Source organism: Gopherus flavomarginatus, chromosome 25 (assembly GCF_025201925.1).
Source record: "Gopherus flavomarginatus isolate rGopFla2 chromosome 25, rGopFla2.mat.asm, whole genome shotgun sequence".
Classification (NCBI taxonomy): Eukaryota; Metazoa; Chordata; order Testudines; family Testudinidae; genus Gopherus; species Gopherus flavomarginatus.
In genome coordinates, this window is record NC_066641.1 from 6,933,185 (window position 1) to 6,954,171 (window position 20,987).

General features: G+C 56.0%; 1 protein-coding gene across 2 annotated transcripts in view; it reads left to right on the plus strand.

The window, feature by feature from the left end:
• The window catches only part of ACE (angiotensin I converting enzyme), a 57,191-nt gene that overhangs the window by 14,620 nt on the left and 21,584 nt on the right, over positions 1-20,987 (plus strand). For both annotated transcript variants that reach the window (XM_050935141.1, XM_050935142.1), the window contains exons 3-10: positions 6,812-6,905; positions 8,175-8,318; positions 9,202-9,393; positions 11,263-11,360; positions 12,852-13,024; positions 14,124-14,347; positions 18,470-18,614; positions 20,677-20,775. In XM_050935141.1, coding sequence (XP_050791098.1) covers positions 6,812-6,905; positions 8,175-8,318; positions 9,202-9,393; positions 11,263-11,360; positions 12,852-13,024; positions 14,124-14,347; positions 18,470-18,614; positions 20,677-20,775 — 1,169 coding nt within the window. The remainder of the gene's footprint in view (positions 1-6,811; positions 6,906-8,174; positions 8,319-9,201; positions 9,394-11,262; positions 11,361-12,851; positions 13,025-14,123; positions 14,348-18,469; positions 18,615-20,676; positions 20,776-20,987) is intronic.

Genomic DNA, 20,987 nt, shown 5'->3' on the forward strand with positions numbered 1-20,987 from the left:
GCTTGAAGTCTACACTGCAAGTTCACAGCCCCGCAGCCTGAGCCCGCGAGCTCAAGTCAGGTGGTACGGGCCAGCCATGGGTGTCTAACTGCATGTAGACTTACCCCCAAGTCACTGAGGGGTTGGGGAAGAGAGCAAGAGAATGATCGGGGTGGTGTGTGTGTGTGTGTGTGTGTGTGCGCGCACGCACGCATGGAAGGGGTGGAGTCTTCAGGGCTCAGCTGGGTCTTGGGTAGGCACTTCAGTGGGTCTCGGGTAGGTTTTGCAGGGGTCTCAGGTAGGCGCTTCAGACATAGGAGGTCATCAGAAAATCCATCTTTCGGTTTGTGAATGGAGCCCCGTTGATGGGGAGTCACCAGCTCCGTCTAAAATATGGAGCTCTGCAGCTAGGATTTTCCCAGCTGCTTTTCTGCCTCCAAAGGCCCATTGGCCCCACTGCAGGCCTGCTGTGAGCGGGTGCAGCTCCACCCGCTTGGATGACGGGCCACCTGCCTGAGCCTGCCTTCAGGAGGCGCGAATCTCCATTCACTCCAGCATGAACAGGCAGGGCGAAACCTGGCAAAGAGCAAAGCAGCGGCAGTAGCAGAGTCCAGCGACTGCAGGCGAAAGGCGGGAAACACCAACCCAGACATGCTGGGCCTGCTTCCCACTGTCTCCCCCTCTCCCCCCCCGATAATAACTCTGTGCACAGGGGCCCTGCCGTGCACAGATCTAGGTCTGCCAGATCTGTGCTACCTGTACAAGCGCTCCCGGTGCCGGGCATGTTCCGGGGCAAAGCTGTGGTGGATGGAGGCATGGCTGTGCTGGACTTGTGCTCCAGTGATTCTGCATCCCCGCATGGCCCCATAGGCACAGATCAGCCGGGCAGTGGCAGATAGGAGAGCCAGGTCTCTGATTCCGTGCCTGACTGTTCGTACCACGGCAGTTTGCGTGCTCTGACTAGGTCTCTTATCCAGCTATCAGCTTCAGCGCATGGCCTATGTCAGGGGTTCTCAAACTGGGGGTCGTGAGGTTATTACATGGGGGGTCATGAGCTGTCAGGCTCCACCCCAAACCCCGCTTTGCCTCCAGCATTGATAATGGTGTTAAATATATATAAAAGTGTTTTTAATGTATAAGAAAGGGTCGCACTCAGAGGCTTGCTGTGTGAAAGGCGTCCCCAGTACAAAAGTCTGAGAACCCCCTGGCCCTACGTGGATTTAGTAAATATAGAGTCACGATTTATAACCAGCAGTAAGGCTGTTTCCCCAGCCCAGGAAGGATTAAATACTATGCCCAGGTCACTGGCAGACCCTTTCCTCAGTATATGGTTTGTTCATTCCAAGAACGAACTAGCAAAGTGACCCAGAACAGAGCTGGTCCCCTGGCCACCAAAGGCTGCTGGGGTCAGAGGTCTTTCTCTCTGCTCCAGGACCAGGCCCAGGAGTCCGCCAACTTCCCTCTTGCAGCTCCCGTTCCAGCTGGGTGTGATAATCAAACAGGACGGGCTGGCCCGGTCAGGCCCCTGACCCTTATAAGAGCAGAATCCCTCTTAGTTAGTCACCATGGTTGTCCTTTAAAGGTAAGTCAGTGCATGCCAGTGCTGCCCCAGGGGGGAGCAAGTAGGGCAATTTGCCCCAGACCCCGGGCCCCACAGGGGCCCCCATGAGAATTTTTCAGGTCCTTCACTCGCTCCGGGGGCCCCAGAAAACTCTCGCGGGGCCGGAGCCCCTGGAGCTTCTTCCGGTCCTGGTCTTCGGCAGCATGGGGTCTTTCCGCTCCAGTGTGGAAGGACCTCCACCGCCGAATTACCACCGAAGACCTGGCACTTCGGCAGCAGGTCCCACTTCGGTGGTAATTCAGCGGCGGGGGGCCCCCACTGCGGGTCTTCAGGGCACTTCGGCAGCGGATCCGGGAGTGGAAGAACCCCCCCGCCACCAAAGACCGCAGGCCCCCTGAATCCTCTGGACGGCCCTGGTGCATGCTCATGTACTGTGTGACGCCACGAGGAACCCTCACGCAATTAGAATAAGGCCAACGCAGATGTGGAGGGAAGAGCGGAAAGCCATCAGGGTCATCACATAGGAGCATGAGGTAGCAGGCAGCGTGTTCACATTGGCCCAAAGGAGGCTGATGTTGAAACGGATGGGAACTGACCCTCCAACTCTCGGGCCAGGAGAGGTGCGAGCGGGCCAGCGAAGGCAGAGAGCAGAAGGAGACGATGCTGTGTTGGGCGGCGTGTCAAGTGCCTAAGGAACCACAGGGGAGGGTGTGTGACTGGGAAGTGGATTCTCTTGGAAGAAGTAAACACTGCGAACGAATTGAAACCCAGCGGGTGCCGAGATGCTTCCCATGGGAAGGAGAAGAACCAAGGAGCCAGAAATAAACCGACGGACCCCAGTCCCGCGGAGGCGTGAGACACTGTAGGGAGACCAGAGGGAGGCTGGGTGCCAGGGCCTGTGTTTTTCAAAGGCCCTAGTGATTCCGGGGGCCCAAGCTGAGATTGGTCTGAAGGGGGCCTGGTTTGCAGAGGGCAGATGCTTGGCAGAATCAGGCCCCTTAAAGGCCTCCCAAATTGGGCACCCTCCCCCCAAAAAATCACTCGTCACTTTGGTACATGTAGCCCCAGTGGCCGAGGGGCCCTGCCCCAGGCTTCAGATTGAGGAGAAGAAAGGGGAACGGTTCCTAGCAGCTTGATTTAGAGTCTGAAATTCTGCGCCTCCAGGAGGTGCAGGCCCAACCTCCCGGCCCACGGCGCTGGAGGGCAAAGGCGGCTTTCGGTCACCTTCTCACCCTGGGCTGTCACAGAGGTCAGCGTGGGCCCTGCTCTAAAATCAGCTCAGCCAGCAGCCTCATTCATGACACCCGCCCAGGGCGGCCTGTTGGGCCAGAGAGTCGATGGTGTGGAGAGGCATGGAGATGCCACTCCATCCTGAGAACCGGTCCCAAGCCCTCCTGCAAAGGAAGGCTGGGCCCCCCGCTGTCTACGTAGGTACTTCTCTGCCCCCATCCCCATAGCATCTGAGCCACTCACAATGGTTAGTGAGTGCAGCCTCCCAACATGCCTGGGAGGCAGGGCAGGGCTCTTCTCTCATTGTACAGGTGGGGAACTGAGGCCCAGAGAGGTTAAGTGACTTGCCTGAGGTCACACAGGGCTGTGGCAGAGTAGGGGCTGTCAGGACCATCCTGCCTCTCTTACAAGGTCGCTGTGTCAGGACTGTAGTTTGCTATGGGGCAAGGAGGCCAATTCCATCCTCTCAGACTTTTCACGTGCACTCCCTTTGGCCCCTGCCCCCAACTTTTCACACCTAATGGTCTAGTCTAGATGCTGCTACAACTCCCCTCAACCCCCAAGATTTTTTCTGAAATGACGCCCCTGCTGCCTACCACGACTTTCGCCTTTTCTGATTCCCAGGGCATCAATGTTTCCAAACCTCAGGGCTTCGATCGAAATTACTTTTTCTGCACCTTGCTGGCCAGGTGTGTGGCCAGCAACGGGTGGGAGCCCCCGCCGGAACGGCTGCAACCGCCGCTTTGTTTCATCAGCGACTACTGCTCTTGCCTGGCAAAAAAGCCAGCCTAAGCCAATTTGCCATGCAGCTTGGGCAATGCGTTTGCACGAACGCTCAGCCCGCAGTGGTAAGAGGCTGCAATGCTGATCTGATCGCACTTTGCATTGGTGTAAACAACTCCGTGAGGCAATGGGGAATCAGGCCTTCAGGACAGAGCAGTGAGGGTACAAAGGGCAGGCGTCCTGGAGGCACAGACTGGTATCACATCTGCTACACCATGCCAAGGGGCACTCAAGGGTAGCTGGGGACAAGCACTGGGGTAGTGGCCTCAAATGAACGGGTCAGAGAAGCAAAGACCGCACGTTTTTATTTTGATCCGGGGAGGAAACATCATTGAGATATGAAGGGAACAGGGAGGGCAGGAGTTGCAGCCAGGCCAGTTTACACACTGTCAATAAAATGAACAATGGAGCGGGACAGGGTGCTAAAGAAAATACAGGCAGGAAAGGGGAGAGAGCAGAAATGAAAACAGCAGCAGCTTTGGCAGGAAATCACTACCCAGGCTAGAATATTTCCAGGCCGTTCCTGTGGTCAGGAGAAGCCCCACGGGATGGTCATGGTTGTTACCCGCTCCAGAAGTCAGCAAGCTGAGGGGAAGGGGGAGCAATTAGTCAGGCATGAGTCAGCAGGAAGAGCACCACCTCGTGACTGACTGGCCGCAGCTCGTGGGCGCTCCGGGGCTGCCTCCCATCCATGTGCAGACCCTGCCCAGATCTGAAGAGCCCACGGGGTTAGCGGTGCTGGGAATGTGGGCAGCGGGTTGCTCTGGGGAACACTGGAGACTGGGCAAGTTACTGCTCTCCGCAGAAACCATTTTTGCCTGGCTCCCTGGCGGGCAAGTGGAGTCTGGTTTAAAAGCAAGGGGTGACTCCAGAGACCCCGAGCTCTGCTAAGCCAACCTTCCTCCTAACCCTGAGCAAGTTTAACCAGACTCATTCTGCCTGTGCCCACCAGCACCCCTTCCTCCCAGCAAAGCAAACCTCACCGTGGCACATAGCCTGGCCCTGTGCTGGCGCCAGCAAAGCTCCATGCAGCTGAGTAGGAGGCAGACAGGGAAGGCGCAGGGGGCTTGTCAGGTAGGAATTGCGAGGGTCCAGGCCGCCTTCTGCCCAACAGCTTGTGTTATCATTTAATCAGGTGCAAAGTGCTACCAAAGCCGAAGTCTGCACCCACTGGGACTGGTGAGAGTGTTACACACTCGCTCTGTGCATAGTGAAATCATTTGCACTGGTGAGAGTATTTCACATCTGCAAAATGTAGCAGTAGAGGGAAAGGACATTATAAATAGCTGCGCTCCTGGGCACCTGAAGAGCTACTGCTTCTTTTAAAAGGACTTTCAGTTAGGGTATTCCCCCAGAGCAGGCCTTTCCTCCCAAAGGGCTTCATGGCTGTATCAGTGAGAATCATTTTACCCAGCACTGCAATGCAGCCCCCTCTGGGGCGCAAGGTGGCAGCTGTTCAAAACATGACGCCACACGGCAATTTAGGACAAGATGCGCTAATGACCGTTCCATTGAAAGCTTAAGGAGAAGTTTAGGGAGCAGGATGTGATTTCCCAAACTGGAATTCGGCTGGAACAATGGGGCTAACAATTCTACTTATCTGAAACCCACCGTGGGATCTTTAGTGGTCACGAGTGGTCAGGACCTCAGGCCTCCTCCTCATCATCCAAGCCACACTTCCAGCAGCATCGAGAATGCTCCCATAGCTTCACGAGAAGAGCACCAGCAGAGCCTAGAGGCCTCCACCAGGATCAGGGTCCCATCCTTGTGCTAGGGGCTGCACACCCGCAGAGTGAGAGTCCCTGCTGCAAAGACCCAACCACCTAAATAGACAGGAAGGGAAACAACTTCAGACAGCCAGTGGCAGAACCAGGAATAGAGACCAACTCTTGTAACTCAGCATCCTATCCACCCGGCCCCCCTGCCTGCTGAATACAATTCCAGCAGCACTTTGCTGGCTTCCTGGTCAATCCAAGGAACTGTATTCCCTGCAGATCTGAGTGCTGCCGAAGTCAGTCCTATGGGGTAGGTGGGTCCACAGCCCAGCGTTCACTGGCAGCTGGCTAACCTGGGCTATATTAGGACGCTCCCCGCCTACAGAATGGTTCCCTGATCAGAAAGTGTCATAGACCGTCGATGAGGCAGCTTTTCCTGGCATAAGGGGAGGTGGCCATGCTGGGATGTAGGTGCCTTGGCAGAGCAGGGGGAGGGCAGGGCTGGATTGGCAGGGTGGTGCAGATCAGGCTGGTAAAGATGAGGAGTGGGTGTGAAAACTGGCAGAGGAGAGGTTGTTGCAGAGGACTCATGCGCCTTAGTGAAGAGCTGTGGGTGGGGGGCGGTGGAGCAGGACTAGAATAGCGGTGGGGGCTGTAGGTTGAGCTGGGGGTGTACTGGCAGAGTGGTGAATAGCAGGGCCGCTCTAGGTCAGGATTGAGTTGTGTTGGTAGATTGTGGGACAGGGAAGGGATCCTTTGCACAGCATCTGTCCACCCTCTGTCTGCCACAGTATTCATCTGGCCCTCGGGATGGGCATCCCTCATTTTCGATGGATCCCACATAAGCTTGACATGGTCTCACTAAGGCTGGAGGCAGGAGAGCTGACTCAGGAACTCAGGGTCACTGACACTGTTCGTTACACCCCATCACCACTCCTCATTGTGGGCCGCTGAGCTGTCTCGGCCTGGGGCAGGTTGGGAGATGCATGGCCTGGCTCCTCCTAACCAGTCAGATCAGCTCCCCATTTTAACGAGCACTAACAGCGCACGCCCACAGAAAAGCACACTCCACCTTCATGCATGCACAGCCCCCCTTCTGCCAAATCACTCCTCGCATACAGCCCCCCCAACCACACGCGTGCCCAGCCTCCTTCTTCCACACACATTAAACGACACCAGGCAAACCACACACACAGCCACCCCCTACCTGCATTCCCATTCACCCTCACAAACTCTCACACACAAAAGTACCCCCACAAAACTACATGCACGTACAATTTTTTTCCACCACAACATACTTCTGCACGCAGGTGTGCACCCCTCCCGTCTACACATGCACCAAACTACATGCATTCACAACCTCCCTGGAAAAATGACGTGCACAGAGAACCACGTACCAAAGTGAAAGGAGCCTCAGAGGCGCTGTCAATACGTAGGCGGGGTATCCCTGTGCCTGAACTCTGACTGTATTATCCATGTGTTGAAGGAAGCCCTGATTCCATGTCCTTCGACCCCTAACACTTGCTTTTCCCTCCTCCCCCAGTACAACACCATCCTGAGCGAGATGGACAATATCTATTCCACCGCCAAGGTGTGTCCTCCAAACCAGACCTCCAACTGCTGGGCTCTGGAGCCAGGTATGGTGCCTTCCCATCCCAGCAGGGTAGGAGCCCTCGGCCCAATGACCCATATTCCGTCGCTTTCTGAACATCGAAGCTCCTTGCTCAGGGGGTGGGCCTGAGCCTGCAAGGTGCTGAGCGCCCTCAGCCTCTGCCGGAGCCAATGGGAGCTGAGCGCGATCAGCACCTTCCAGATTTGGGTCCCTTCTCGAGGAGGCAGGAAAGCAGCGCAAAGCCTCCTGCTTGCTCAGTGGCCCCGATCCTCCTGGTCTGTGGGAGTTTGGTCACTGACTTCAGTGGAATTTGGAAGCTCGAAGCCAAGGTTGGTAGTTGAAGGGAAGGAAATCAGACTCCCCAGTTCAGCTGGGTACGCGATGGGCCCTTAGACACTTTCTCTGAAGTCTCAGGCACTGGCCGCTCACCACAGGCAGGTGACAGGGTCCAATGGCATGGGAGCTCCTACGCTAGACAATCCTCCCTGCCCCAAACCCAGGAGTGCCAGCTCCTGCTCAGAGGGGACTGGAAGGCTGCCACTGAACTGGAGATGGGGCCAGGGGAGGAGAAAGGGGGTGTCAGGCTGCTCCTGGTGGACGTTAGAGTCAACAAGCCTTCCTGCATCACAACCTCTGCTCCGTATCAGAGGGTTAGTCGTGTTAGTCTGGATCTGTAAAAGCAGCAAAGAATCCTGTGGCACCTTATAGACTAACAGACGTTTTGGAGCATGAGCTTTCGTGGGTGAATACCCACTTCGTCAGTTGCATCTGATGAAGTGGGTATTCACCCACGAAAGCTCATGCTCCAAAACCTCTGTTAGTCTATAAGGTGCCACAGGATTCTTTGCTGCTTTTACAATCTCTGCTCCCTCCACAGCCGCAGGATCCTGCTCCAGTTTCAGATGTCCAGTGCCTCAGGTGCGGGGGTGGGGCAGCTTGGATCTGGGGTGTTTGTTCAGCATGTTACAGGCACAGGGGCCATTGGGGTTTGGTCTGCAGATATCCCACCATTCCCAGAGCTCTGGCCCACTGTGAAGCCAGAGGACTGTCTGGCAACCCGATGTTTGTGAGTGTTTGGGTCCCAGCTAAGGCCCGTCTCTGCTTGATCCACATGCCGTAGAGAACCTGACGGGGGTTCACACCCCTACCTCTGCCCCAGCCTGTGTCCATGCAGCTGGGGATCTGTGCAGCCCTGGGAAGTTGGGGAGACCTGTTGTGAGTGGAAAGAAACTCCCCCCGCGCGCCACGAAAGCTGGCGTGACTCTCTGTCGTCTTTGTCTCTTTTGTGCCTCAGAGATAACCGACATCATGGCCAACTCCCGTAGCTACAAGAAGCTGCTCTACGCCTGGGAGGGCTGGCACAGCTCAGCTGGAAACCCCCTGAGGTCCAAGTATGAGGAGTTTGTGACGCTGAGCAATGAGGCCTACAGTATGGACGGTGAGAGGGACCTAGGACATTTGCTGTTGCAGGCATCTCTGTCACCAAGCAGAGGGTGGGGGAGCCTCACAAACCAGCCTCCAAATTCAGAAACACCTGGTGGAGGACAATCGCTCCTCCTAGGGTCAGGAGGCACCTCTCCTCCCTGAGTCACCCCATGTCCACAGCACGGCATTGCATGAGGAGTGCATTTGAGGCATCAGAGTCGTGTCTCGCCTGGGTGTAAACCAGGGAACCCCGCTGGTGGAAGTGAGGGGAGAGTCAAGCCTGGGACGTTCTGCATCGTCTCATGCCACATCTGACACTGGGCAACGCAGGATGCCTGCCTCGATGGCCGGGGGTCCATTTCAGCACGGCAGCCCCTGTAGACTGGGGCAGTAGCCGGGGCTCAGTTTCCTCATTGCTGGTGCATTCTTGCTCAGCTACACATCAGTAGGGTTTCCCCAGTGAAATGTAAGTGAGATCAGACTCTGGCCCACTGTGCGAGATCTCTGGGTCTGGCCAAGCTCTGCTCTGCAGCAAAGGGAACCTTGGGGCTGCTCTAGCCTGGGCGTAGCAGAGTTCTGGCCACGCCCCCTTTCATCTGACCACACCCCTTTTCCTCTGGCCATGCCCCTGATGAGTAAAGCCTGGAAAATGAGCAGGGATGTACCAGCTGGGGATTCCCCTCTGTCCCCCACTGGCAGCTCATCTGGAGGGGCAGGTGTCCCTACCCACTGGGCACAGGGCCTCCCTCTGCCTTTCATGCATCCTTCCAGCAGGCATCCTTGCTCCCCCAGGGATGATTTTGTGCAGAAAGGCAAGGAGGGGCGGTCCCCGAAATGCCGTCCCTTGGCAGGATGCTGAAGTTCATTGCTGTTGGCCCCGTGCTCTCCGTTGCCAGGTTTCAAGGATACCGGTGCTTACTGGCGCTCCTGGTATGACTCGTCCACGTTTGAGGACGATCTGGAGAAACTCTACCACCAGCTGGAGCCCCTCTACCTGAACCTCCACGCCTTCGTCAGGAGGAAGCTGTACGAACGCTACGGCCCCACGTACATCAACCTCCAGGGCCCCATCCCTGCTCATTTACTGGGTAAGTGGGCACAAGGCAGGTGCTGAGCCCGCTGGGGAGGGACGCTCGCCTCTCCTACACTAGAGTGTGAAGGCAGTAGCTGCCTGAGGAGGATGGGGGTGTGCCCATGCAGATCTGGGCTGGGCTGGGGGCAGTGCAGGCTGACGTTGTGATAAGGGTATTGGGAGGAGGGTGGACATGAGGTCAGCAACAGGGATGGGGAACTGTGGAGCTTTTGGGTAGCAGTGGGAGGTGGGATTCGGGGAAGGCAGCTGCAGCCCTACGTGCCCAGCTCTGGGTATTACATGTACATTGTACCCTGTGGGGAGTTGTTGGCAGCCAGGATCGAGCCCAAGGCCTCTGGATCTAAAGGCATGAGCCTCCCCTGCCTGAGGTAAAAGATCCAGCACTGCCTGTATCCCAGCCACCCCCAGAGCAGGACAGAGCACCCTGCCAAGTGGGTTCCATACCCACCCTGTACATGTTCCTCTGCTCCTTCCCTGCACCAGCACAGCTCGGGGGCCGCTGGGTGTAGCAGGGGCTGCTCTGCACTCAGCTCCCACAGCAACGCTGAATGAGGCCCAAGGGCTCCTGTGGCGTTGGTGGGCCCCCATCACACGGGGTGGCTGTGGGAGATCCTACACACTGAGGTTCTGCCTTGGCATTGAAGATCTCCAGGGCACTTTCTCTCAGAGAGGAGATTTCCCAGCACCTGCCACTTCTGCATGCTCTGGGGTGACCCCCCTAACTCCAGCGGTGGCTGCGTTTCAACAGTGCTGCCTACCCAGAGTTTGCAGAGTGCTTTGAGCTGTAACATAGTCTCAGATCAGCCCATCACTGTGTGACGCTCACGCATGCTGGTGGCCCCCGACAATCAGGCCATGTGAGCGGCACAGCTGCTCGAGCTGGGAGCATATTGGAGCTGTTCTCAGTTTATCAGCCCAGAGCAGCTGCTCAAGGCAGTTCCAGATCTCCCCAAAGAGAGGAAAACAGCAGAGGGAAGAACCCAAACACACCCCAGCACCAGGTCTGACCAGGAATTCCCAGATATTTAGCACTGGAACAGATTCCTCCACCCACCCGTGCACGCTAATTACACGGCTTTGCAGTTGAATTTATGCCAGGCAATTGGGCGGCGGGGGTGGGGGGGAGCACAAGGGAATGAGAAGTGCTTGGAGCCAAGCTCTGTGCATGAGGTCGCATAGACCGTCGGGAACCACCCTGCATGCAGTAGTTATGGCAGGGCACCACAGCGCCTTCCCAAGGGCTGGGGCAGGGTTAGGAAATCAGACAGTTGCAGAGATCCCGGCAGAGGGCATATGATCCCGCTTCGCCGCCATTGCCCCATCTCCTCCCTCACCTGCTGGCATCAGCAACCTGCTCTTCCGTAGTGCCCGTCATCCGAAGAGCTTCCCGCACTTTTCCCAGCGTCCTCCCTGTTGTCCAAAGGTGTGAAACAGAGTCACGGATTTGCCTTGGAATCACCCAATGAGTCAATGGCAGGGCAGGCAACAGAGCCTGGGAGGCCCTGTGCCATGCTCTGACCATTGGACCGCGCTTCCTCTTATTGCAGCTAGAGACAAGGAAAGGAAACCTCTCCTTCTGCAGCTCCAAAAGGTGCTGAAACAAGGGAGGAAAGTGAAGGAGCCATCATATGCCTTCTCCCAGACGAGCCCCTGCTGCTTTCCAAAGCTCCCTTTCTCCAGGGATGCTCCAGTAGGCGGCTGTCTGTTCTGTTCAGCTGCCTGCAGCCAGGCCAAGCTCTCTCCCTGGAGGAAAGGGTGCTGATGGGCCTGGAGCTCTCTGCCCCGTCTGGAGGCAATCAGCGTTGGTTCATAGGAACAGCTGCCTGCTGGAGCAAACCCCTGAGCTGTGCTGTTCTCTCTCCAGGCAACATGTGGGCCCAGCAGTGGAACAACATCTATGATATGATGGTCCCCTTCCCAGATAAACCCAACCTGGACGTCACCAGCACCATGGTGCAGCAAGTAAGAACCTGGTGGCTATTCGCTGTCCTTGTTTAGCCTCTTGCCCCGAAGTCTGACATGGGGCTTGAGTGCGGGGATTGTGGATAGAGGCAGGTAAATCACCCTGCAAGAGATGAGGACACCCGGGAGGTTTGCCCCCTGCATAGCACAGGCCAGAGGACTTCCCTGCATTGATTCCTGGTTGAACGAGAGCAGATCTTTTAGTAAAACATCGGGTTTGGATATTCAAATTCCCAGTGATGGAGAATGCAGTGCCACAGTGCAGGGCTCATGGGGGTGATCGTAGCACCACCAGCCCAAGGCCAACAGCAGAGGGAGAAAGAGAGGGGGGCTTCCCTTTTCTGGTCACTGCCCCCAGGGGAAACTCACCACAATGAGCCATTTTCAGTGGCAACCGCCTCCAGGTCTGAGCCCCAGGGCGAATCTAATTTTCTGGTGAAGTGTTGATAAAAAGGCTGCCAACTTGGACAAATCTGCTTTGGCCGCCTTCCCAGATTCTCTTAGGCAAGATCCAGGCGAAGGAATGTTCCTCGGTGTGCGCAGCGTGGGAATAGAATGGGGCCAATTCCTCCTGGGTGCATCAGCTGTGTTGCAGGCAAGGGGACTGGACCCAGGGTGGAATTTGGCCCAAGAAAGAGAAAAAAGCGAGAGAAAGGCTGAGAGGAAATGGAGAAGGAAGGGAAGAGGGGGGAAGATAAGCAGCAGGGTGTGAGTGAGAGATTTCTTCTTGGGCAGACAGAGAGACTCCAGGCAGCTGGACCCAGTGAGCCAAAGGAAAGCTCCAGGGTCCCCAGCTTGCATCACCGTGGGCCACTGACATGCTCTCAGCACAGTTAATGGGTGATTCCTCGGCACAGCTTGTGTCTCCGGGCTCTCTGGCTTGGGAGCAGGGCTGGGAAGAGGCCCTCGGTGGGCTGGGCAGGAGACAAGCAAGGGAGGACCTGCCAGCTGATTGAGTGGTAACAGAGCCTGGGCTCTTCCCTCTGAGCATCGTGGTGCGGGGAGGGGGTAGAGGGTTAACGATCCAACCCAGCGGGCCTGATTTGTCTGGGCCCTGCACGTCATGTCATCATCTGCACGAGTGTGTGTGTGGGGGGGAACCACCAGTCTGGTTTGCGCTAATGCAAATGGCTGTGCGAGGCTCCGGGCTGCAGGAGAGGAGCTTGACTTGTTTAGTGTCCTGCTGCTGACATCCTCTTAGCTACCAGCGTCTCTCAGGCTGCCCTGCCTTGGTGTATCTCAGCAGCCTTATGCAGGTACCGTGCTTCCCATAGGAGCCATTTCTTGAAGTGGGGGAGCTGCCTGACTGTATCTATCCTGGGGATCAGCAGAGAGCCCTGTTCTCCAGGGCTGTGAACCCAGCCCCCTTGGGAAAAGACGTGACCCTCCCACTGCTGAGGCTTGCGCTGCCTGGCTGGCGCGGGAGCGTCCCAGCCCCAGGCAGCCTCCTGGCTCGTGTAACGATGGCTTCCCCCGGCTCTGCTTGCCCAGAACTGGAACGCGACGCACATGTTCCGGGTCGCCGAGGCGTTCTTCACCTCGCTGGGCCTGCTGGGGATGCCGCCGGAGTTCTGGGAGAAGTCCATGCTGGAGAAGCCGGCGGACGGGCGGGAGGTGGTGTGTCACGCTTCCGCCTGGGACTTCTACAACCGCAGGGACTTCAGGTGTGTGGGGGCAGGAGGCCAGGCCCGACTGGAGAGAGAGGCTGGGGAGCTGCTTGACTCCACGCACAGCCTGGGGAGGGTGGGTTGGGGAAGGGGACAAGGAATCTGGTGGGATGGAGGGAGCTGAGTGCAGCAGCTGCCAGGGGACACGTCCGGTTGCCTCAGTAGCCCAGCCAGCCGCACTTCTGCTTTCTTCCTAGCAGCTCCTGAGATAAGAGTTAGGCCTGGTCAACACGTACTGCCATAGCTATGTCGGTCAGGAGTGTGACAGCCACCGCCCCCTCCCCCCGCACCTTCTAGCCACGTAACGATGCCGGCAACCTGAGGGTGATCCCCCCCACACCATCTCCTAGCCACATAATCATGCCAGCAACCCAAGGGTGACCTCCCCCCAATCTCCTAGCCACATAGCCATGCCGGCAACCCAAGGGTGATTTCCCACCCCCCATCTCCTAGCCACATAACCATGCTGGCAACCTGAGGGTGACCCCCCCCATCTCCTAGTCACATAACCATACAGGCAACCCGAGGGTGACCCCCGGCACATCTCCTAGTCACATAACCATGCCAACAAACCCTCAGGGTGACCCCCCCTCACCTCCTAGTCACATAACCATGCCAGCAAACCTCTGAGGGTGAACCCCCCCCCGCACCTCCTAGCCATGTAACCATGCCAGCAACCCCTCCAGCAGAGATACAGCTATGGGGGGCTTCTGCCTGCATAGCTAACATGTTCCCATCCCAGGAGAACTCCTCCTCCCGTCGGCGTACGCTGTGTCCACGCTCGGGGGCTGTAGTGTAGCCATTGCCTTAGCTGCAGCTGGGAATGAAGGCGACGTTCCCATCCGGCTTAGCAGCCCGTGTTCTCCCCTCTCCACTGACACCACCTGCCGGAGTCCCGCTTTCCACTGACCCTCCCCAGCACCCTAAGGTCCCTTCTGTGCTGCTGTGAGCATCCGTTACTGGGGGGGAGCTAGTATGTTGCTTCCCACCTGCCAGGGGCTACCAGGCTCCCTCCCGGAACTGAGTGTATCCCAGCAGGGGGGAGCAGGTGGCTTAAAGGGCGCGTGTAGCCAGGACTCTGCCTCTCGCCCTGCAGGATCAAGCAGTGCACCACCGTCACCATGGAGCAGCTGTTCACGGTGCACCACGAGATGGGCCACGTCGAGTACTACCTGCAGTACAAGGACCAGCCAGTCACCTTCCGCAGCGGGGCCAACCCTGGCTTCCATGAGGCCATTGGAGACGTCATGAGCCTGTCGGTCTCCACCCCCGGCCATCTCAAGAAGATCGGGCTCCTCAGCCAAGTCACCCAGGATGCAGGTACCAGTGGGGATGTGCCCCCTAGGCACCGGGAACCAGATACCTCCTCTGAACGGGAGGCAGGGAGAGGGCAGGGCGGGTAGGGGGCTGCAGCATGAGCTGAGATCTGTGGGGAGGAAAAATGCCCTATAGAGCCAGGGCCCTGGCTATGGCTGCTCTGAGCCCGGGCACCTTCCACACACTCTCTCCTGCCTCTGGCGTGCAAGTTGCTAACTCTGCCGTTCACGCCCAAGCGTGTCTTTAGGCTGGAGGGGTTTTGGCTCCCAGCTGTCATCACAGCCCCAGCTGCCCTGTCCCTCCAGCTCTTGTGTCACACGTTGGCTGGTCCGGGAGAGTGAGTCCATCTGAATCCAGAGTGAGCTCTGAGGGGATTTTCTGAGTGCTTCTAGCTGTGGTCGCGCCTTGCCTGGAGACTGCTCTCCGCCCTGGTGCAGCTCATACGTCCCAGGCTAGTGCATTTATTTTCACTCACACCTAGCACTTGTGTGGCATTCTTAAATCGAAAGATCTCAGAGCACTTCCCAAAGTGTGTGAATATCGTTATCGCTGTTTGACAAAGGGAGAAACTAAGGAACAGAGAGGTTAAGGGATGTGACTAGGGTTATATGGCACTTCCGTGGCAGAGTTAGGACAAGACCCTGGCAGTTATTAGCATGAGGGGCCTGTAAGCCACAATTAGCCCATGCTGCCTCCCACAGCAGCACCTGAAAGTAATGGCCTAGATTCTCAACTGGCGTAAATTGGCCTAACTCCACTGACTTCAATGGAGCTACACCAGCTTACACCAGATGAGGATCTGGACCCGGATGTCCAGAGACATGGGCAGCGGAGAGGGCAGCATGAGTCTAAGGAATCCAGCTAGCATCCTCCTGACCAACAGCAGGACAGTTGTTCACTTCCCTTTCCAAGGAATGAACCTTCCCCCCTCCCTCAATCCTGCTCCGGCCAAAGACCTGTTTGGGCTGAGATTTGGGGCTCGCCTGGTTCTGAAGCCCTGGGCACTTGCCCGCCCTGCTGCCCTGGGTACTGCTCGCTGAGGGGCAGGAAGGAGAAACAGCTCATTTAAATAACCCAGCCAAAGGCTAACCTGGCAGGTCCAGGCTTTTCCGTGAAACAAGCGTCTTTGCGAGGAGGAGGAGGAGCGCGCAAGCAAGTGTGATGATGGGAAGGCTCAGCAAAGGTCACTGGCAATTCACTGCTTCTGATGAGAGCGGGTGATTTGCCGCTCGGGGGGAGGACAGCCGGGGCTTTACTGGTGGCTGTTGTGCCTGATCCAATTGCTGATCGCCAAGACAGCGAGGTTAGCAGCCACCCTGCGTGCGCTGGGTCAGCACGGGGAGCAAAGGCTGGGACCTAGACAGCTCTTCCTCAGGGAAAACTGTCCCTGGGCCTGAGCTCGCCGGCTCCCTGGGGTGCTCAGCACCTCTCTGGTTCAGGCCCATGAACGTCAATGGACATTTTGCCTGAGCAAAAACAGCACAAGGACTTGTGGATTATTTGTCCTTAAAATTTGAATGACCACGGGTCCGAGTCTAGTCTCGCTTATCTGAATGCAAAGCAAGAGTCATCCCGCGGCCGGAAGAGCCTTGGGAGTCTCCAGCCAGCGCAAGTGCAGAGTCAGGTCCCAGGTTTTGAAAGGGCCCTCCAGCTTTGGAGTGTGATTGCAGGAGTGGGCTGATACCCGGACACTGAGATGCCATTATCTGCACCCCTGAAGGACTCCCACAGTAACACCTCTGGGTGCTAAATCGCAGGCCGGCTTGGGAACCGGGGCTCTGTGCCTCGTTTGCTTTGAAGCAAACCTTTCTCCCTGCCAACAGAACAGAACTCTCCTGGCACTGGTGTTCCTGGTTTCTTCCTGGAATCTGGACGGAAAGCTCCTTGCAGCCAAGCAAGCCTATTTCCAAGGAGAAGTCAGCTCTCTGGGCTGGGTTTCATGATCGGTGAATTCTGAAAAGACATCCATCTTAGGCCTGGGCCAGCTGTCTGAGTGAAAACGACTAGTTCCTGCTGGAGAAAGGGGAGGCTGGAAAGGATCTGTCCTGGAGCTGGGCTTTAACCAGGCCACATGTTGAGCCAGAAGGCACCAGGTCGAGCCAAATGCATTTTGCAAACTGCTGCTGCAAGCTAGCGGTGGCTTTGCAGGGGAAGGAACGTTCTTGGGATCGTATTTATGCTGATGATTATGATTCCGGCCTGGAGGTCTGCCAGTGCACCTCCATCCTGGCCTGCACAGCTGGAGAGTGCCTTGGGAGCAGCCAAGAACGGGGTCCTATCGGGCTAGGCGCTGAACAGAGAGTAGCAGAGAGCTGCTGCTTGGAAGCGCTAACAACCCAAATGGGCCAGGCAGACTCGGAAGGGAAGGGGTAGGACATGCCAGCAGAGAGGACTGTGGGATGGCAGCAACTGGCATGATTTCTGTACTTATTGGGTGGGCTTAGGTAGGAGGGGATCAGCTAACTGGAAGGGAAAGGAGTTGGGGAGGGAGATAGGGCAGGGATCAGAGGGTAGGGGTGGAGTGAAAAGACTGAGGAGGATGAGGGGGAGGGTTGGAGCAATCAGCCAATCGCAGGGCTGAGAGAGTCCAATCAAAACAGAAAGTTCTCCAGAAGTCCCCAGCTCCCTGTTTGGCTGCTTCTGCACCAACCAGCCCAAGATTCTGGCCTGGCGTACACCAGAAACTTAGGTTGGTCTAGCTACCCTGCTCAGGGACGTGCTAACTTCATGCCCCTGAGCGCCAGAGTGAAGCCGACCTGTGACCTGGTGTAGACACTGCTAGGCTGATAGAAGGATTCTTCTGTCCACCACGCCACTGCCTCTCGAGGGGATGGATTTACTAGAGCGATTGGAACCACCTGGGTCCTGGTGCCACCAGAGTGGGGTTGGAAAGCTGCCTACTCACCACCCAGAGGGGAAAAGTGATCTCTCCCAGGGGCTTGTACAGCAGTGACCTGTGCTGACTTCCAGGTGGTTTCCTCTCTAGGTTGTTCCCATTGAACCCATGAGAGTCATGCCAGTGGTTTCACTAGGAGCAGCACCAACCACTGTGGAAACACACAAGAGACCTGCAATATGCACATGGGATCTGGTTCCCCTTGGCCCTGCACCGTGCGCAGTCGGTTCCCGCTATGCTCAGCGGGTGTGAACTGCTCCCACGTCAGAAGGCACCAATTCACACTCGCTTCGCACTGGCCACAGCACCAGGGGCCTGCTCCCCGTTACACCACCCAGACAACGGGGGAGTCAAATTACAGATACACTCGCCTCTGGGCCCATTTACACTGCCAGAGTGGGGCCTTAGTGGGAGTGAGAGGCAGGCCCAAGGTGCAGAGCAGTGGAGAGCTGGACCTGGGAATTTTCTCGTCCTCGTTAGTGAAAAGGTGATTCTCATCCTGAGCGCAGGTTAGAGACGGAAGAGCCCCTTGTGGTCCCATCCAGCCCAAAACCTGGCCCTGAGTGTGGATACTGAGCCCTTGGGAATCCTTCCCCATGGAGACGAACACCAGCTGCCTTTCCGCTGCCGCAGCAGCTCTCCGAGAGCCAGCTCCAGCGTCCAGCTGTGGGAGAACCGATTTTACGGTTCAGTGGCCGACCTGAAACATTGGGACAAAAATGGTTTTGGGGCGAACAAACCTTGCTTTTGAAGGGGTTTCGGAAAAGAATCCAATCAAATGGACGTAAAATTTGAAACCAAAAGTAGTTTTGAAAGGGAAAAGCACCTTTTTTCGATTTTCTCTTTTTCTGGCTGAAACAATTTGGCGAATTTGGTGTGAATCTCCATGATGCTCTGGGGGAGCCAAAGGTGCAGGGGTGGTTTTTTTGGTGGGGAAAAAATAAAAGTTTTGTCAAAAAAATGTCCCCTCGTTCTAGTCAGGAGAGCCAGGGAGGAGCGTCTAGCGACGCCATTGCTGAAAGAAAGGGACACGTTGAGTCCTGGGCCTGTGTCATGATGCCGTTTCAGCTCCCCCCTGCTAACCTTCCTGCTCCTCTGGCCACCTAAGGAAGCTGCCTTTGCACAACTCCCACCTGCAGGGATCTGGGGGCTCTTTCCAGGAAGCCTGGGCCAACGTCTGCATCCCCCCAGGTCCTTTCTCTGCTTCACTTCGGCTCTGTTTCTTACAGAGAGTGACATCAACTACCTGCTGAAAATGGCCTTGGAGAAGATTGCCTTTCTCCCCTTCGGTTACCTCATTGACCAGTGGCGCTGGAATGTCTTCAGTGGCCGCACCCCCCCTAGCCGCTACAACTACGACTGGTGGTATCTGAGGTGAAGGGCATGTTGGTGTGAATGCACATATGTGTGTGGTTGATGAGCATACATGTGCATGCGTGTTTCTTCCTGCACAGGTGTGGGTGGGTGTGTGCACATGTGTGTATGTGAACATGCGTGTGTGAAGCGTGAATAGTTTTGTGCTATTTCTGGCTTGAAAGATGCACCAGGCAAACAGATGGTGATTGCTTGTGAGGTGCCCGGATTACTTCACCCTCAGCCCCAGAGTGGGCTGAAATGAATAGAAACAGTGTAGTTGGCATTTGACCCTGAAGAATGGGCTGGGACAAATGTGGCTGGAGAAAAGAAGAAACTGACCCAAACGTCAGACCTGAACCTTTCATTGAGGTGGGCAGGTCAGATACCTTTGAGCAGCCATTGTGACCACCTCTGCGCTCGTGTATCCTGGTTGGGGTCAGAAGGGGAGGAACCTTGTGACCAAGGCCGCGCCTGTAATATTTCTGGGAATGGGGAATACCAGAAATCTATCAAGAGAGCATGTCCTTAGCTTTGGGAACAGGCCAGTGCTCTGATAGATGAATGGATGGATGGGTGGGTGGGTGAATGGATGATGAGTGGGTGTATATGTGGATAGTTAGATGGGTATGTTTGTGCGAAGATAGATAGATGGATGGGTATGTGGGTGGGTGGGTGGATGGATGGATCAGTGATGTATATGTGGATAGAGGAATTGGTATGTTTGTGCAAAGATAGAAGCATGGATATGTGGGTGGATGGGTGGATATATGTGGATAGATGGATGGGTATGTTTATACGAAGATGGATGGATGAGTATGTGGGTGGATGGATGTGTGGGTGTTTATGGATAGATGGATGGGTGGGTATGTGGGTGGGTGGGTTGGTGTATATGTGGATAGATGGATGGGTGGGTATGTGGGTGGGTGGATGGGTGGGAGGGTGTATATGTGGATGGATGGGTGGATATGTGGGTGAGTGAATGGGTGAGTGGGTTAATGTATATGTGGATAGATGTATGGGTGGGTATGTGGGTATATGGGTGAGTGGATGGATGAGTGGGGGTTGTATATGTGGATAGATGGATGGGTATGTTTGTACAAAGATGGATGGATGAGTATGTGGGTGGGTGGGTTGGTGTATATGTGGATGGGTGGGTATGTGGTGGGTGGGTGGGTGGGTGGGTTGGTGTATATGTGGATAGATGGATGGGTGGGTGGGTGGATGAGTGGGGGGTGTATATGTGGATAGATGGATGGGTATTTTTGTACAAAGATGGATGGATGAGTATGTGGGTGGATGGATGCGTGGGTGTATATGTGGATAGATGGATGGGTGGGTATGTGGGTGGGTGGGTCAGTGTATATGTGGATAGATGGGTGGGTGTATATGTGGGTATATGGGTGGGTGGATGGATGAGTAGGGGGGTGTATATGTGGGTGGATGGGTGGGTATGTGGGTGGGTCGGTGTATATGTGAATAGATGGATGGGTGGGTATGTGGGTGGGTGGATGGATATGTGGGTATATGGGTGGGTGAGGGGATGAGTGGGTGGGGGGATATGTGGATAGATGGATGAGTATGTTTGGTGGGTGGATGGGTGGGGGGTCTATATGTGGATGGATGGGTGGATATGTTGGTGAGTGGATGGGTGAGTGGGTCAGTGTATATGTAGATAGATGGATGGGTGGGTATATGGGTGGATGGGTCAGTGTATATTTGGATAGATGGGTGGGTGGATATGTGGGTATATGGGTGGGTGGATGGATGAGTTGGGAGGTGTATATGTGGATGGATGGGTGGATATGTGGGTGGTTCGGTGTATATGTGAATAGATGGATGGGTGGGTATGTGAGTGGGTGGATATGTGGATAGATGGATGGGTATGTTTGGTGGATGGATGGATAGAAATATCTGAAATTAAGCCCCAGACACATGCAGGTTGTTCACCACTAGCTTCCCCTCTTCCTCCTCATTGTTTCTTGTTTACTCGTCACACCCCGAGGGGCGGCTCATCTGTCTGATTCTTTCAGGCCCCTGCCAATGCTGTTCATTTTGTCCCCCCCACTCCTTTGTTTTACAGAACTAAATATCAGGGCATCTGTCCTCCCATTGCAAGGAATGAAACCAACTTCGACCCTGGTGCAAAGTATCACATCCCCGGCAATACCCCCTACATCAGGTACTGGAGCTGCATGTGACTTGCTTCTCGGACCACTCGCGTGGTGGGGGGGCGCTGGGCCAATCCACCGTCCTGAATCTGATAAGCCTCCACTCTAGTCCTTTGGGGCACGTTTATCTGTATCGCAAAAGCCACAGGAAGTGGCTGCAGCTTGCTGTCCGGATCAGGCAGATCCGCAGTGAGGGGCACCCGCAGAGCTCGCAGCTGTACCT